Source organism: Emiliania huxleyi (genome assembly GCF_000372725.1).
Source record: "Emiliania huxleyi CCMP1516 unplaced genomic scaffold EMIHUscaffold_314, whole genome shotgun sequence".
NCBI classification, from domain to species: Eukaryota; Haptophyta; order Isochrysidales; family Noelaerhabdaceae; genus Emiliania; species Emiliania huxleyi.
Genome location: NW_005199649.1, coordinates 77,732 through 94,648, shown reverse-complemented (window position 1 = coordinate 94,648; position 16,917 = coordinate 77,732). Strand labels below are relative to the sequence as shown.

The 16,917-nt window shown below is 66.6% G+C and overlaps 5 protein-coding genes across 5 annotated transcripts; 3 read left to right on the top strand and 2 right to left on the bottom strand.

Annotated features, from left to right (window-relative positions):
• Positions 1 to 2,154: 2,154 nt before the first annotated feature.
• EMIHUDRAFT_240717 (hypothetical protein) lies at positions 2,155 to 4,224 on the top strand (the record flags this gene model as incomplete). Its single annotated transcript, XM_005774328.1, has 4 exons — positions 2,155 to 2,433; positions 2,517 to 2,981; positions 3,186 to 3,717; positions 3,800 to 4,224. The coding sequence occupies 4 exons, from the start codon at positions 2,155 to 2,157 to the stop codon at positions 4,222 to 4,224; spliced, it is 1,701 nt and encodes a 566-aa protein (XP_005774385.1).
• Positions 4,225 to 4,716: 492 nt separating this feature from the next.
• On the top strand, positions 4,717 to 6,299 carry EMIHUDRAFT_469711 (hypothetical protein; the record flags this gene model as incomplete). Its single annotated transcript, XM_005774327.1, has 4 exons — positions 4,717 to 5,236; positions 5,378 to 5,639; positions 5,713 to 5,997; positions 6,084 to 6,299. Exons 1-4 carry the CDS (start codon positions 4,800 to 4,802, stop codon positions 6,297 to 6,299), a joined length of 1,200 nt encoding a protein of 399 aa, XP_005774384.1. The 5' UTR covers positions 4,717 to 4,799.
• Positions 6,300 to 7,200: 901 nt separating this feature from the next.
• On the bottom strand, positions 7,201 to 7,686 carry EMIHUDRAFT_240715 (hypothetical protein; the record flags this gene model as incomplete). The annotated part of the gene is made up of 1 exon (XM_005774326.1): positions 7,201 to 7,686. One exon carries the CDS (start codon positions 7,684 to 7,686, stop codon positions 7,201 to 7,203), a length of 486 nt encoding a protein of 161 aa, XP_005774383.1.
• A 1,193-nt stretch (positions 7,687 to 8,879) lies between these two features.
• EMIHUDRAFT_444357 (hypothetical protein) lies at positions 8,880 to 11,258 on the bottom strand. The gene is made up of 11 exons (XM_005774325.1): positions 11,221 to 11,258; positions 11,123 to 11,147; positions 11,021 to 11,047; positions 10,658 to 10,735; positions 10,520 to 10,585; positions 10,413 to 10,442; positions 10,258 to 10,342; positions 10,016 to 10,189; positions 9,735 to 9,948; positions 9,219 to 9,667; positions 8,880 to 9,079 (listed from the first exon to the last, which is right to left on the bottom strand). The coding sequence occupies exons 3-11, from the start codon at positions 11,034 to 11,036 to the stop codon at positions 8,968 to 8,970; spliced, it is 1,224 nt and encodes a 407-aa protein (XP_005774382.1). The 5' UTR covers positions 11,037 to 11,047; positions 11,123 to 11,147; positions 11,221 to 11,258; the 3' UTR covers positions 8,880 to 8,967.
• A 3,452-nt stretch (positions 11,259 to 14,710) lies between these two features.
• EMIHUDRAFT_240711 (hypothetical protein) lies at positions 14,711 to 16,841 on the top strand (the record flags this gene model as incomplete). Its single annotated transcript, XM_005774324.1, has 4 exons — positions 14,711 to 15,219; positions 15,904 to 16,297; positions 16,556 to 16,701; positions 16,817 to 16,841. 4 exons carry the CDS (start codon positions 14,711 to 14,713, stop codon positions 16,839 to 16,841), a joined length of 1,074 nt encoding a protein of 357 aa, XP_005774381.1.
• Positions 16,842 to 16,917: the final 76 nt, after the last annotated feature.

The window sequence follows — 16,917 nt, the reverse complement described above, 5'->3', positions numbered from 1 at the left end:
TTTCCGCACTGCTGCCACGGTGCTGCGCGGCGCACGGTGCCTCCGGGGGCCCCGCCTCCCCCCAGAGCAGCGATCGAGGAGTGAGAGAAACGAGAACTTCGCGTCCCCTGTGTGAATGGAAAATGCGGGGAAAGACTTGTCTGTGGGGGCTCGTCCAAAGAGCGGGTTAGATATGTTATGTCTTATGAATCCCTCAAACAACCGAGACCGTGGGTGAAAAGCCCTAAGTAACGCCTATAACCGGCGAAAAGAGAAAGAGACGCGGGCCGCGGCTCTGTTTTTGCCCGGCCGCGCGCAGCGCTAATCGGGCGTCCTTTGCTCCTCCGCGAGATATAGGGGCTGTAAAAAGGACGGGTCGGCTGCAAAAATGCAAAAAGGACGGAGGCCTCGTTCGAATGGCGCGCAGCGCCGGCGCGCAGCGCCACGCCGCCAGGCGTCCGCCGGAGACTTCTGCTGCGGCCACACTCCGGCAAGCTTGCCGCGCGCAGCGCCCCGCGCCGCAGGCCCGCCGGAGGCTCCCCGGCCGACACACCCCGGCTGCTCTCGCGGGCGCTGGAGCGCCGGCGCGCAGCGCCACGCCGCCAGGCGTCCGCCGGAGGCTCTCGCTGCGGCCACACCCCGGCAAGCTTGCCGCGCGCAGCGCCCCGCGCCGCAGGCCCGCCGGAGGCTCCCCGGCCGACACATCCTGTCGGTCTTTCAAACGCGGCGGAGCGCTCGACGATCTGGGGCCCCCACTATCTCCTCTGCGACGACGTCTCCAGCCGAAAGCTCTTGGCTCGAGCTTCACCACCTAGTTCCGTCGCCGACCGCCCGCTCGCGCCGAACCGATTTCGGCCGCCAGCCGCTGCCGCCTTTCGGTGGGGGCACACGCACCCCCCCCCCCCCCTCCCTCCCGCCGCGCCCGAGGCGGCGCCGAGGCCGGCGCCTTGCACCCGGCCCGCGGCCGGCACCGCCTCGTCCCACCACTGACCGCCCTGCGGCCCCTGCGCAGGCGTGCCACAGTCGTCGCTCAAAAGCGACGGCCGGGTGTGGGCTGCTCCCTTGCCCCGTCACCCGCCGCGCCCTCGCCCGGCCGCCTCACCGCGCACGGAGCGCTCGCTGCTCGCCGCCGCCGCCGCGCGTCCCCGCGCCGCCACGCTTGCCCTTGCCTTGACGCGCTCTGCGCCAGAGCGCGCGTCTCTGGCAGACGGAGCAGCGTCCGCGCCAGCGGTCGCTGCTCCGCCCCTCTGTCGCGCGCGCAGCGCGCGCGCTGCCGCCGCCGCCGCCGCCGCCCCCTCCTCGCCGTCTTACCCTCCGTGGGGTGTGTGCTGCGCGCGTGCGCGCGCGCGCAGCGCACGGCAGCGTCCCCACCCCTACCCTCCGTCGCACGCTCGCGCGCGCCACGCCGCACGCGCACAGGCCACACAGGCGACAGACACAGGGCGCTGCGCCCTGCGGCCTGGGCGCCTGCGCGGTGCGCGCCCCCGCCCGCCGCCCCCGCCCCCGCCCCCGCTCCCAAGCGCCCCTTCCGCGGTGTGTCTCGTGTAGAGAGAATATGTGATTATGTGAGACCCTGTGTGGCTGTGCGTGTGGGTGTGCGTAGCAAGTCGTGGAAGATCGGTGCGCCCCCCGCCGGCGCCTCCGCTGCGCGCTGCCGGAGCCGCCGTGTCGCGTGTGTGCGACACATATAGCTGTGGCGCAAGTTTGTGTTTGAGACTTTGAGAGTGAGTGAGAGCCTCTAACTATCAAAGAATAAAAGATGAGAGAGAGAGAGAGATTTTTATTAACCAAACAACTCTAACAGATGAGTTTGTCGTAGCGGCTAAAAAGAAAGAAAAAGAAAACAGACAACCCAAGAGAGGGATGGGAGGACGGCACGCCGCCACCACACAGGGATTTTAAGGAGAGGAGTGTGGTGCGCTAGCCGTCGCCCACCCTAGGGAGTCTGCCTCTTCCTATCTCTCTTCGCAGTCTTCTCTCGCCGCTTCTCGCTGCAACCTTCATGCCACCTCGCGGTCGTCCCACTCTCGTCGTTCTCTCCCTTGTCATTTCCTCCTCTGTCGCGTCGTTCTCTTCTGCCTCGTAGCGGCTGTTAGGGACCCGTTAGTTCGTTTGCTTTTTCTTTCCGAGACCCGCACACCTAGCGAGCAAGCGGCACAGCAAAGACGTGTGCGGATGCAGATCGAGCACGAGGAGGAGAGCCGAATGCAGATCGACGATGAGGAGAGCTGCGCGCTCGGCGCCACATCCTCGCCGCAGCCGTCGGACGCCAGCGCCACCCTCGCCACTGCGGCGCCCGCCCGATTCGACGTGACGCCCGCCGCCGCTGAATCTCCCGACGAGTCGCTTCCGGACCTACTTCAGCAGCACGCTGCAAATTTGCTGCAGCAGTTGGACGCTGAGGGGGAGATTCCAGACGGCCTCCCCGTCAAGGTTGGAAGGGACACGCCATCGGTGTGCTGCTGCTCTGCCGCCCCGCTCGTACACCTCCCGCCGCCACATATCAAACTGCTCATGCCCGCTCCCCATCCCAACAGTGTATCGATGCCGCGCTCGAGCACGAGCGCACTAAGGAGCCGCTCGGATCGATCCTCCGTCGGCGCGGGTCCCTTGACAAAAACACGCGGCATGTCACAAAGTGGCTGCCTGCGGTGCGGAGGCTGCTTGAGTGCGGCGTGCTGCATTTTGGCCCCGTCGGACCGACTGCGGAGCAGGCTGCGCTGCGAGAGCGGTACGCCGAGCTGGTCACGCAGTCGCGCCGCGCTCTCGTAGAGGCGAAGCTGCCTCGGCGTCGCGGAAACGGCGGCGACGTCAACGGCTCGCGGCCGTTCTTGGACTGCTTCGAGCCCGCACTCACCGCCGCCGTCCGCTTTCGAGCGGGCGACGCGAGCTCCGCAGAGCAGGCGGCTGCCGACTGCGGCGTCACGAAGGGGGCGGTGCTCTTCTGGGACGAGCAGCTAGAGTGGGCGGCAGACCCGGCTAAGCGGCAGCGCGTCTTCGCAGTGCCGCAGCCCTCTCGGGACGCGGCTGGCGAGCCGAGCGGCGTCGAGGCGAGCGGCGGCGGCGAGGCGAGCGGCGGCGGCCCGCCTGCCGCTGGAGCTGGAGATGCGGCTGGCGAGCCGAGCGGCGGCGAGGCGAGCGGCGGCGGCCCGCTTGCGGCTGGAGCTGGAGATGCGGCTGGCGAGCCGGCCGGGCTGCGCGATGAGGGGCAGCAGCTGCGCGAGGAGGTGCAGCGGCTGCACGCAGAGGTGCAGCGGCTGCGCGCAGAGGGGCAGCGCTCTGAGTCGCTCTCGAGCGAGCTCGAGAAGCTGCAGCTCCTCCCACGGCCAGGGCCGCCGCCCGGGCTCCCCCGCTGGAGGTTTGGGCCCGATACCGTTTGGGACCGGCCGGTCCGGAAGCACTGCAGCGAGATTGCCCTCGGAACGTTGGAGTTCGGCGCCGGGATCGTGACCTTTGAGCGGGACGAGATTCGATGGACCTTCTCCATGCCGGAATCCCACTCGTCTCACTGCTTCCCGTGGCCCTCGTGGACGCTGAAGCTGAGGACTGCAAGTCTCTGCTCCGCGTCCGCGAGCGACATCGACTTCGACCTCTCCCTGCGCGGCTTTGTGGACGTGCCGTTGGACTTGCGAGGCTACGACCTTTCCTGGGAGTTGTGCCGTTTTGCTCCCAGGACGTCGCCGACCACTTCAATCGGCACGTCCATCGCCGACCACTACGACCCCTTCTCCCAGCCCGGTGCGCGGCACTCCGCTATGCGACCAGCGCGCCAGCACACGCGACCCGCCCCTTCCGACGCTCCTTTCCTGTTGTTGCGCAGGCTCGGCCAAGAGCTACATCCGCCTCCGGTTCGACAGCAGCAACGACCGCCTCGAGGCGCTCGAGGCTGTGCCGAGGATTCGCGAAATTCTCCGACTAACAATTATGACGGACGACTGTGGCGGCTACTATTGGGGGCCCTTCCACCCGCGCGCGCAAGATGAGCCGTGGATGGCCGCAGAGCGAGAGAGGCGCGGACGGAGAGACGAGCGGTACGACCCGGCAGCGGTAGCGCGTTTGTGGGAGGAGGGCGAGAGGGCCAGAGAGGAAGCGGGAGAGGCAAGCGCAGCCGCGGCGTCGCAGCCGGCAGCGTCACCGCGGCAGGGCGCGGAGCCGGAGAGGCAAGCGCTGTCGGCCTTCTTCGACTATCCGGCAGCGCAAGCTCTCGCCGGCTGTCAGGCCTCGTGGAACCCAGCTGGGGTCTAGCTGTGTCCTGTGATCCGTCGAACTTTTATGTACGTAAAAGAGGAATGCAGAACATCGGCCAGGGGAGGGACGACGCGGCCAGAAAGAGGTTAGCGTTTGTTGTTGATGTTGTCTTAATTTCCAGCAACGACGAACGAGCAAGCAAACCCTGCCTAGACCGAGTTCGAGTACAGCTAAATAAACCTAAAGAGACCCACCGGGGGCTCCCCACCTTCGTGTGAGGGCCCGTGAACATCTTCAGCTTGAGAGAGAGAGAGTTTTGAAAACCAACAAGAAATCGCGACGGCTCACCCTCTACCTACCTACCTAGCAACACAAACAAACTCTCTCTCCTACCTAGCTAGCCAGCGCGAACTCGCCGTCTGAGCCTAGCGCAGCGCGAACTCGCTCTGAGCCTAGCGCAGCGCGAACCCGCGCACATAAAAGCTTTTGCGCAGCAACCCGCGGCCGGGCAACCCGCACCCGAACTTATTCTTGCTGCACATCGCTCTCGCGAGAACGAGTCCGAGGATAGCTGCTCGGCAGCATTCCCAGGAAACGCACACCGCTTCCTTCCGTCGCCGACCCACCGGCAGATGTGTCGCCCCTTCCCGCCGTCAGCGCCGAGCCCGCTCAGCTCGCGCGCGCGGCTGCCGCGGCCAAACTCGCTGGCCAAGATAGATGAGTCGCAGACGGCGTCGCCAAAGGAGCTGCAGCAAGGCCTAGACGCGGTGGGCAGCGGCACAGACTCTCCAGATGTGCGCCGCTCTTCCGGGCTGCAGTCGCTGACCAACGACTCGTCCTCCTGGGCGCCCGGCCAGCACGCCTCTGCGCTCCCGACGGGAGTCTTCACGCCGCAGACGCTTGTCTACATCCTGGTGTGGTATGTGACGGGCGCGCTGACCAACTCGACGTCCAAACAGTCGCTCCAGCAGTTTGAGAAGGGGCGCGCGCCGTGGATGTCGCTGACGCTGATGCAGCACGTGTGTGCGACCGCCGCTGGCACCTTTGCGCTGCGTGTCGCGGGGCTCCGGTGCGGCCTCCCTGCCGGCCTCCGGCCTCCCTGACGCGCGCTCCCAGCCGCGCGGGCCTCCCAGCTTGCGGGCCTCCCAGCTGCGCGGGCCTCCGCCCGTGCCGCCGGCCGCTGACGGGCGCGCGTGCTTCTGTGCCGCAGGAGGTACAAGGAGCTGCCCGCCTCTGCGCAGACGTGGGGCTTCTACCGCATGGTGCTCGTCTACTCGCTCGGCTTTTGCATGACGAACGGCGCGTTCGGCGCCGTCAACGCCTCCTTTGTCGACACGGTCAAGGCGGGCGAGCCGCTCGCGACGATGCTGCTCACGGTGCTCTTTCTCTCCGACGCGCCGCCCGTGACGCTGCCCATCTTCCTCTCGCTCCTTCCCATCGTGGGCGGCGTCTCCATCTCGGCGATGGCCGAGGTGCGCCGCGCGCCGCGCCGCGCCGCGCAGGCGCCCGCCGTGCTGCGCTCCACCGGCGCAGCCCCGCCCGCAGGCGAGCTTTTCGTGGGTCGGCTTCAGCCTCGCGCTGGGATCCAACATTTGCAACGCCGCCCGCTCCATCTGCGCCAAGATGCTCAAGACAGAGCTGGGGCGCAACATGGACAACGCCTCGCTCTTCCTGCACGTAAACTACTACGGCGTGCTGCTGCTGCTGCCGGCGGTCCTCTTCTTCGAGGGGCCGATCCTGGTCTCGCTCTTCCGCGCTGGCGGCAAGCCGGCGCGGCTGTTTTGCCTCAACGGCCTGCTCTACTACATCAACAATCAGATGAACTTTCTCGTCCTCGAGAAGGCTCGTCCGCCCCGCCCCTCGCCGCTCCCCCGCCCCACCGCCCGCCACCCGCCCTGCTCCTCCTCCGCCGACAGGTCGACGCCGTGACGCACGGACTCATCAACTGCGGCCGGCGCGTAGCAAACATTGGCTTTGCCATCGTCTGGTTCGGCATCCCGGTCACCATGTACAATGGGCTGGGCATCGGCCTCGCACTGCTGGGCGCCTTCTTGTACATGAAGGCCAAGCAGATGTCCGTCCCGAGTAGGGCGACGCCTTCTGCCAGGACAGCCGCCAGCAAGGCGCAGTGAGGTGGCGGCGCTCGGCCTGCGGGCCGCCAGTTCGCGGCCCGCCTCGCTGGCTCTTCCCCGGCCTCTCCTGGGGGAGCGCTGTAACATTGTATTCGCCGCAGAGCGGCGGTACCGGCTTAGCCTCGCCCTTTCGCCCCACCCTTTTCTTGTCCGCTTGCACCGCACTGCAGCAGTCTTCTTGTGCGAGCGGCATGTGCATGCCCGCGCCCAGCCTCTCCCGCCCCTCGCTCGGCGCCCGCTCGCTGTGGGTCCCCGGTTTAGTACGTACCGAAGTCCGGCGCTGTGTGGGTGCCGTCTGGGCTGCGAGAAGGGAGAGAGAGAGAAGAGATGTGTGGGTGACTTGTAGGTGTTCCGTCTAACATACAGCACACAGGTCCGTGTGCGGGGGGCGTTTAGTATATGTCTATGTGACAACGAACGGAGCCGCGCGCGGGTGTACGCCGATCGCCGCACGCGACATACGCGCGGGCGGCGCTTATAGAGAGGGGGTTAGCGGCGCGAATAGCAATAGGAATTACCGCGAGGCGCGCCGCGCGCGGGCGGGGCGCCGCCGCCGGCGCGCGGCCCGGCCCGCCGGCCCGGGCGCGGCGCCCCTAGCGGCGGCGGACGAGGGCGCTCTCGTGAGCGGCTCGAAGAGGTGTGCGCAGTGGGGCGCACGAAAATGACAACAACAATAACACACGTGAGAACGAGGTGTTTTTGTGACAGTTCGAGACGATCAGCATATCGGGACGAGCACGAGGCGCGACGCGTGCCTTGCCTGTGGACACGTTCTAGGCTTGCGCATAGGCCGGCCAGGCCGGCGTGCGCAGCACGGGCCGCGCTTCCGATCATGAAATCAGTCCCCCGCCACTGCCCACCCCTCTCCATGTCATGTCCATCTCTCACAGACTGCGAGCGTTCACGGAACATCGCACTCGTCGCTCTCGGGGTGCCACGCGCAGTCGGACTGCATGGTCGCGAGCATGGCTTCGGGCGCGCGACTGAGCGCCTCGGCCGAAACGGGTTGTAAGGGCCAGTCCCCGCCAGAGCTGAGGACATCCAAGGCCCCTTGGACGGCGGCAGGTGCTGCGGCGCTGAGCGACGGGTCCGTCGCCAAGGAGGCAGCAGAGCTGCCGATGGGCGCGAGGGTACACTCCTCCCCTTGCTCGCACGCGTCCTCGCACTGCTCCGGCTCCGCCGTGGCCCAAAAGCACGGATCGCTCGCAAACTCCTCTCCGTTCCCTGAAGCGGAAAGTGAGGCCTGCGTCGCGGTGCTATCGATGGTGGGGACGGCTGAGTTCCACCAGTCCTCGTAGAGGTATGCAGGTATGGGCGGGCGGAATTTGACAGAAGGGCCCAGAGTTATCGCGAGCACGGGCAGGGCACATACTGAGAGCAAGAGCATGGGACGACTCTGGGGAGTGGAGATCGCAGGAGATATGATGAGCGTGTTTTTATTTTTAAGAGAAATTCCGCTTGGGCTTAATTTGGTACGAGTATCTCACACAGACGGACCAAACCGTCCGACATCAAGCGCCCATGCCGCATGCATGCAGGCGCCTGCTTCATCCATGACATTCTGGTGTGTGCACTATTCGTGGCGTCGTGTCGCCAGCGAGATGTCCAGGACCCACTCGAGAGGTTTTCCCCTTCCTCCCTGCGGCCGGCCACGACCCCATGGCGGCACCGAGCCTCCACAAGACTGCCCAATCGAGCACTGCCCAAGCGATCGCCAGCAGCAGCCCGGAGCCCGCGCAGAGCGAGAACGAGGCCGGAAGTGGGCAGCTCCAAGGACACGGAGACGAGCAGCTCTGCCAGTGCTCACTCACCATCTCCACATGCCTGGCGGCTCCAGCGAGGAGGAATAAGCTCGCAGAGGCAACCACCGCGCGGAGAAAGCTGGATGCCGCCTCGGCGTCGTCGTTGCCCCGCGTCCGCCTTCGCCTCCGCACATGGCGAGGCCGAGGGATACACGCAGCTAGCACCGTTCCACGTCTCGCTCACGCTGAGAAAAAATCTGAAACGGCGTGCAGCAGAGTCACCGACGAGTCGGTCCGCGTGACTCCTCGTGTCCCGTACCGTTCTCACACATCCATAAACTCACTTTGGCCTCACTGAAGCGATGCCTCAATCCTGAATCCTCAGATTTTAGATTAGGACGCTGTGGGCCCTCTAACACGGGCCTCGAGACACGGGCAGGAGCCCCACGGCGACACCACACACCCCTGGGGAGTCGACTCGCATCGATCGGTTGCCACCTTACATCTGGTTAGTGGTTACCTCCATGAACGGCGAGCGTTTACTTTTTGTCGCCGTCGCCAAAACATCTGTCGATGATCCAGTCCGACTCCGAGCCTCCCTGCTGACCGTTTAGCGTTTTCGGACCGTTACCTTCACGGAGCGTCGCCGTGGCCGCGTTCTGGTCTGCCCACGCCATTCTAAAACGTCTAGGACGAGCTCAGAGGCTAAGGGCGCATCCTGTGGGACCATCTAGCTCTAGTTTACTGGGTCCGCGGAGGCGGTCGTCGGGCTCGGCGCACCCCCGTCTCGAACGTGTGTGCTCTCTGTCTGTCTCTGTCCCAGCTGTTTCGGCTAAGTCGTTTTGTACCGGATTTCAATGCTAGTGGCAAAACCGCGGAACGAAAATTGGCGTTTAATTTCGCGCACCTGCTGTCGAGCGGTGATCTCACCGATTCTCGCAAGATGCGCCCGCCCGCCGCCGGTCAGTCGTCGAAATAATCCTCCCCGGCGGCGTAGTCCGCTGCCGCGCTGTACTGGCCGTGCCCCGAGTACCGCGCCTGACAGGTAAGGGAAGGAACACTTCTCCACACACACACGAGGTGGTGGGGCGAGGGCCAAGCTCGGCCCTCGCGACTCGACATCTAACGTATGAGTGTGTGCGTGCGTGCGTGCGTGCGTGCGTGCGTGTGAGTGCGCCTGCATCTGATCGTAGAGCTGCTGCCGTGGCGCCGCCGCGCCGCCGTGCCCCGCGCCGCCGTAGCCACCGTAGCTGGTGCGGCGGCTTGGGCTGCCTCGCCGCCCCGGGCTGCCGCGCTGCGACGCACCGCCCGCGCCGCCGCTGCGCCGCTCGGGCTTGCGGCGGCACTGGAAGTAGACGGAGGCGAGGACGACACCCGCCGCGACGAGGGCGTGCGGCCACCACGGCTGGGCGGGCGGGGAGTAGCCGAGCCCGCTGCGAAAGTGGGCGACGCGCCTGAGGGGGGCGTGTGTCTCGGACGTGTCGTGGACGTGTCGTGGACAGTGCCCATACACGAACAGAGGACGACGCGCCTGAGGGGGGCATGTCTCGGACATGTCGTGGACGTGTCGCGGACGTGTGCATGCCGTCCCACTGCGAGAATTGCGAAATTGGGCGGCGCGCGCGCCCCGCGCGAGCGATCACGACGAGAGAGCCGGCCGCCTGTTCACACCCGCCAGCTGTGAAGAGGAGGCGCGCCCCGCGCGAACGATCGCGACGAGAGAACCAGCCGCCTCCACATGCGTGTTCTGGGTCCAAGGTGGATCATCGTGGCCGCCGTCCCCGTCGTGCAAAGCACCGGCGAGCGGCTGGGAGTGCGCGACTTGGGAGAGCGAGGCGGGCGCGCCGCCGTACATGCCGCTCACGTTGTAGACGACAAGCCGCCGCGCCGCCGCGAGCAGCAGGTGCCTATGCTGTAGCTGGTCGTTAATGAATTGGTGTGCAGCACTGAGCCGCCGCCGCGAGCAGCAGGCGCCCCCTCACGGCGGCCAAACCGACCCCTCCCGCCCCCGCCCCTACCCCCGCCCCTACCCCCGCCCCTGCCCCCGCCCCTACCCCCGCCCCTGCCCCTGCCCCCGCCCCTGCCCCCGCCCCCGTCGCCATCGCGCGGGGCAGCGACTCGAGGAACACACAGCTGGCCTTGCGTGGCCTAAGGAGTCCAAAACACGTACATCAGCAACTAGCGACGCGAGGTACGCACAGCCGGCCTCGCGATGCCGCGAGGCGGAGGAGGCGTCGGCGACGCGGCCGCGCGTGTTGAAGGCGTGCACAGTCCCCTCCCTCGTCGCGGCAAAGAGCAGGCCTAATTAGTGCGCCCAATCGGTTGAATACTCCTTCGTTCGACTGCTGCTGTGTCGCGGCGAAGAGCAGACCGGGCAGGACGGCGTCGAAGGCGAGGGCGCCTAGGAGAAGGCTCCGAGAAGGCTCCGGGAAGGCTCCTGCAAGGGTGCGGAAGAGGTTGCGTCGAAGGCGAGGGCGCCGATGGCACTGTCCGGCGGTAGCGGGCATTCGCGCACAGTGGCAGGCGACGAAGCGGCGGCGATGCCTGTTCACGGACGGCGGGTGTGAAGAGACGCTGTTCACACTCACGGCTGCGGCGACGAAGCGGCGGCGATGCCGACCACCAGGAGCTGGTCGGGCGCTGCGAGTGCGAGAGCGGTGGCGGAGTGCGCGACGGCGGAGAGGCGAGAGAGGCCTACGTCGGAGAGATGCGGAGAGGTGGGGAGAGGTGGGGAGAGGTGGGGTGAGATGCGGTGAGAGAGGGGAGAGACAGAGAGAGATGGAGATATACAGAGAGATATGGAGAGATATGGCGGCAAGGCGAGAGAGGCTTGTGAGGTGAATGCGCCAACATGAGGGCGGGAGGACGGTCTCGTGCAGAGTATTCAGAGCACCCACGGAGCCCGTTGAGGGCTACAGTTGAACACGGCCAAAGACAGCGGGATAGGGTGTGTCCTCTTGAGCTTCTAGGGAGAGAGGCCGGTAGGTAAGGACATGGCGGAGCCGCCTGCTAACAAACAATGCAAATCAACGTCCATGAACTAACGGAGGAGCTCATTAGTAGGTGTGGACGTGGCTGGGCCTGCTGCCTCGGGGATGAGGGCCACCTATTCGTTACTTCACTCCTCTGCGCCTAGTGGTTGTCCAATCAACGCCTGCTCCCGCGGCGGCCAGGCCCACCTGCCCGTCCGAGCGGCACGCGACTAGAGACCCTCCTCCTCCCCCTCCCCCTCCTCCTCCCCCTCCTCCTCCTCCTCCTCCCCCTCCTCCCCCTCCTCCCCCTCCTCCTCCTCCTCCTTGCAGCCTGGTGGCGCTCCCGCGCTGCCCGCCCCTCGTCGCTGCCGCCGGCGCCGGGAACAGGGCGACCACGCGCCTAGTGGAGATTGACGGAGATTGATGAAAGAAGGGAGAGGAAGGAAGATTGAAGAGAGGAAGGGAGAGGAAGGGAGAGGAAGGGAGAGGAAGGGAGTACTAACAGAGCGACCACGCGCCCGCCGTCTGCCGGGTCGCCGCCACGTTCGCTCACTGCCAGAGACGACGACGCCGACACCGCCTCCTCCGCCTCCGCCGCCACCGCCGCCGCCGGCTTGGGAGGTGACCACGACACGTTCTGCGCGGCATCCAGCCGGAGGACGAGCGGGAGGGAGGCCTAACGGTGCTCAGTGACGAACCAATGGGAGAGCTAATTGATGAGTAGGCGTCTGGCGTCGGGCGAGCGGGAGGAATGCCTAATCAGTTGTTAGCCAAAGGGGTAGTTGATGGAGTAGACAAGAGGCCGGTCGGCTAGCGAAGCCTCCTCCTCCTCTGACGCCTCGGGCGGAGGGGCGAGGCGGTACGAGTGCAGCAGGAAGGCGCCTGTGAGTTGATTAATCAACGAATTGACAAGTTGGTGACTCGGTGAGGCGGTGCGAGGGCGCCTGTGATTGAAGGAGCGGGAACGAGAGCAGTCAGAAGGGGCGAATGGGGCGGTACGAGAGCAGCAGGAAGGCGCCTTCCAGCGGCGATGGCATGGCCGCCCAGAGCCACACGGGGCCTGGCCCACCTGTTCACGGCTGGAGGCGTGAAGAGACGCTGCCCACACCTCGCATCATGTTGGCCCACCTGTTCACGGCTGGAGGCGTGAAGAGACGCTGCATGGCCGCCCAGTTTTGGCGCACGCGCTCTCCCGCCCGCGCTGAAGGAGAGGGCCTATTCAACACATCCTCCAGCGTTGGCGCGTGCCTCTACCACACCGCACTCTGCGGCCGCGCGTCAGCAGCTGCCTCGGCAGCGGCTGGCAGTTCTACGGGCGGGGCAAGAGGCCTCCCGTCGGCGCCGCGCAGGAGGAGCCTGAGGACAGACGGCCAGCGGTGCAGAAAGAGCACGGGCAAGAGGATGGACCAAGAGCGGTGTGTGTGGCAGTCCACGGGTCTGTGCGGCGACGCAAGATGATCGACCCAGCGCAGTGTGTGGTGGGGAGGCAATCACTGCAGTGTGTGGTGTGGTGGCAATCACTGGTGATACGAGCGGATACACTGTGGGTACATGTCTGAGGAAACCTGCCGCCGACGCCGGCGGCGACGAAGCGCGGCGTCTCGGAGGCGGGCGCCGAGCGCCGCGACGCACCCGCGGGCGAGAAGCCGCGCGAGATGGCGACGGCGGTCACCTCGTCCTCGTGCGCCTCCGTGTGCAAGCGAGAGAGCTGCGCCGCGCTGAGCCGGGCGGCGCCAGCCTCCTGCGCCGGCTCCACACGCGCTGCAACCGGCGAGGGAGGAGTGACGCTGGTCACAATCTGGCCCGCAGCCGTATCTGTGGCGACATCAGCCGTGTTGGATGCGGGCTGCTTGCCGGGAAGGCGTGCCGCAGCCTCCAGCGCTGCGACACGGAGCTCGACGGCCTCCAGCGCTGCACGCAGCGTTCGGATCTCCTCCTCGGCGGCAGAGCACGTGTCGCGATCCTTGTTGCGGCCGAAGGAGAAGCCCATGGCGGGATCTATAGTGTTGGTTTGGGGTTGGCTACAGTGGAGAGCAATGGCACATCGGGAAAGAAACACTTGGCGTAAGAAAAACACGAGGTGTGGTGGCGGGAGGGTGAACCCCCTGCCCAGCCCCCCTCCGTGTCGCGATGCGCTCCCCGCTCCCGTTCCCCTGTGTCCCTGATCGTCCTACAAGATCCTGCTCGTGCAGGTGGGGACCCTGTCCTTCTCCCACCCCTCGTTTGGCGTGTGCCCAGTGTTGTGAGAGAGAGTTTTGTTGTAAAATTCTTCGCGTAAATTCTTTTTTCTGACGATATCTACCCTTATAAGTCTCTCGTGTCGGCGCCGACGCTCTTGGTTTAACCGTAGAACGTCCCAGCCGAAATCCGCCCGCCACGGATCGATCAGTCCACAATCGTCGGCCCGCAGCGACCCGCAGCGATGGATGCCGCCGCCCCCCCGGCCCCTGCGGCTGACGCGCCGATGCACGACCGGCCTCCGTCGGATGGCTCTCCGGCCTCTCCGGCCGCTGACGCGGCCGCCCATGCTGCTGCCGATCCGGTCCCTCTCACGCTCAGCGATATCCGCACAAGCTACGACAACTTCGAGGTCGCCGGCTTTGGCCAGGTGCCCACCACCTGCTTGCCTCCATGTTCACGCTTCGCGCCCCTTCCCCCCCTCTGACGCCGCCGTATGACCGTAGGTGAGGGGCCCGACTACCCGCCTGGAAGGCGCTCTCATCAGCAAGTCACCCAGGCACCAACTCCTGGGCGTTTACGCTTGACTACGAAACCATGCAGTGGATGCAGCTCGATCAAAACGGCGACGCCAACAGCTGGTCCCTGGGTGAGTTCCTCGCCCAGGATGAGGTGCGAGTCATGATGCTCGACCCAGCGTGCACCAAGTCGCTCACATTCCGTGAGTTCGTCAACGGGCCGAACACACTCTCCAAGTCGACTGCGATCTCGAACTCCGACAACTGGACCGGTGCACCATGCGGAGGACGATGGCTCCCTCGACGACATCCCTTCATCGACGGACGCCTTCACCGCCGCCGGCCCTGGGCCATCCAGCGCGGCCTCCGACGGCCTGCACGTGATCGAGCGGGTACAGAAACGGTGGCTGCCGCAGCTCACACCCTAATCGATCTGCCTTAGGCACGGAGCCAACGAAGCCATCGCGCATGCCCGCATCGCGTGCGGCTCCGAGGTCTCCCGCCGAGACCGGCTCGGCGCGGCGCGTGGCCGCACGCCGCCGTTGAAAAGGCGATAGGAGAGGGGAGAGCGCCGGCCACATCGAGCGAGCGCTGACGTGTAAGGTGTCTGTGCTGCTCCGGTGTGTGTGGGATTCTGCCTCCCCCCCCATCAGTGCGGCGAGTTGTTTGCGGCGCGATGCCCGATCGTGTGCGATAGCCTCCATTGGCATTGTGCGTGGTGTGTCGGTGTGTCGGGGTCGTCCGGAGCGTGTGGCGGCGCCGTTGCATGCAGCGACTGCTCCACGTGCCACGAACGTGACTGACTGATGAGTGCCACGACTGCTTTGACTGACGTGACTGACTGATGTGTGATGAGAAATGAGTGCTGATGGATGATCTCCGACAACCCAAAACCAAAATGCAAATGCGGAGTGGCCCACTTTGGCGTGCAGATCCTGCGTCTCTCACTGCCCGAACAACAGAGACGGGTACCGCCGCAGGTCCCACACTAGTGTTTATATATGCCGCGCTCTCCAGCGGACAGCGCGGCCAGCGCTCTCCACGTCGACGCCGAGCTCGCGGTGATTGGCTCCGGCCCAGCTGCCCTCGCCTTGCTTGCTCGGCTCGCTCGCGACGATCCGTCCAGCGCGCTGCTGCACTCCACTCTCGTGATTGATCCGTCCGGAGCGTTTTGCACGGCATGGGCCGCAAAGCTGCGCTCTCAGGGCGTGTCGCACCTGCGCTCGCCCACCTTTGTGCACCCGCACCCGTCGCGGCGGCTCGACGACGCGCTGCACGGCTACGCCGCCGCACACGGCCGCCTGCGCGAGCTGCGTCCGATTGAGGGCGTCGAGCGACAGTGGCAGGCGCCGTCCTCGCGCCTTTTCGAGGACTTTTGCGAGGACCTGGCTGCGGATCTGAGGGGAGGAAAGGAGGACGAGCGGCTCGCGGGCTGCCACGTTGCCGCCGCCGCCACCGACATCGTCCCGCTTTTCCGTGACTCTGCTCTGCCGTGGGCCTTTGACATTGCGTTGGACATCAACCTCAGCAGCTGCAGCGACGGTGGCGGCGGCGGCAGCCAAGGCAGCGGCGGCCACTGCAGTAAGGACGGTGGTGGCGGCGGCAGCCAAGGCGGCGGCGCCCACCGCCGAAGCCTGCGAGCGAGGCGAGTCGTGCTTGCGGTCGGCGACGGGGGCATCCCTCGGCATCCCGACTGGGTCGAGGAGGCGGGAGCTATCCCTGAACCTTCCGCGAACCTTCCTGGAGCTGTCTCTCGGGGACCACTCGGGGCCTTCCTGCAGGCGTCGCGCTCGCTCGGCTCCGCGCCATCCCCGCAGCCGGCCGCCCGCTCCACGCTGCTGCACGCCTCTGCCCTTGCCTCCGCGCTAGCCGACGAGCTCGCTACCACCCCGCGGCGCTGCTCTGCTCCCACCCTCCGCGGCGAGAGGAGCGGCGGCTTCGCCTCCTTTCTGTCACGGAGGCGACGGTGGCGCGACGTTGAGACGTCGGCGGCGTCGGCGGCGACGGGGGCGGCGGCGGCGGCGGCGGTGGCTGCCGCGGTTGTGGCTCCGGCGGCGGTGGCGGGAGGAGGGCTTCCCTCTCCGTCGACAAAGGCGATACGGTTGCCCTTTGTCTCGCTGCTGCTGCTGCTGCTACTGCTGCTGCTGCTGCTGCTGCTGCTGCTGCCTCTTCCTTCTCCGCTCCGCCGCTGCAGCGGAAGCGAGCCTCAACGCCCTCGCGGGACGGGCCGGTTGGTCGTGGTCGGCGGGGGCTTGAGCGCCGCGCAGCTGGCCGCGTTTGCCTGCCGGCTCGGCTGGCGTTCAGTGACCCTAGTGTCCCGATCGGAGCTGACGGTGCGGCCGTTCGACGTGGGCGGTGGCTGGGTCGCGTCGTTGCTGTCGCCGGAGCTGGGGGCGGAGGAGGCGGCTTTCTTCGCCGCGCCACCAGAGGAGAGGCTCTGGCAGCTGCGAGAGGCGAGACCGGGCGGCTCGCTTACGCCCGAGGCGAGGCGGCGGCTGGCGGAGATGGAGCTTCGGGGCGCCGGCCGCGTCCTCGAGCGCGCAGAGGTGCGCCGCGCCAGCTGGCGGCCAAAGGCAGCGGAGTGGGAGGTTTGTGTTTGCGCCGCCGCTGACAGCCAGGGCGGCGGCGGCGAGGGCGGCGGCGGCCAGGGCGGCGGCAGCGGCCAGGGCGGCGGCGAGGGCGGCGGCGGCGGTGGCGAGATTTGCGAGACTATCGGCGCGGATGCCATCTGGCTTGGGACGGGCAACGTGTTGGACGTGGATCGCCTCGGCCTCCTCTCGTCGGTCCGCCGCGTCTCGCCGGGCAGCGCGCACGGCGGGCTTCCCGAGCTGACTCCTTCCTTGCAGTGGGCGGACGGCTGGCAGCTCTACGTCGCGGGGGCGCTCAGCGCGCTGCAGATCGGGCCCGAGGCGTTCAACCTCGCAGGCGCGGGCGCTTGCGCGGCCCGCATCGTTGAAAGGTTGCTCGAGGACGAGCGGGTCACGAGCGGGCGGTGCCGGCACGCGCGCTGGACGCCGCCGTCGCAGCGGGAGCACTAGACGTACTTTACGAACGACTAGGTAGGTTTTTCTTACATGGGGGTTCTATCCTTCTCTCCCAGTCCGTAGGCTTGCGTTGCCGTTGGGATATTGATTGTTGCCTCAACCTCTGTGCATCCGGTTTGTGTCAGTTTCATCTCCGGCAACGTCGGCTGTACTAGTATACTAAG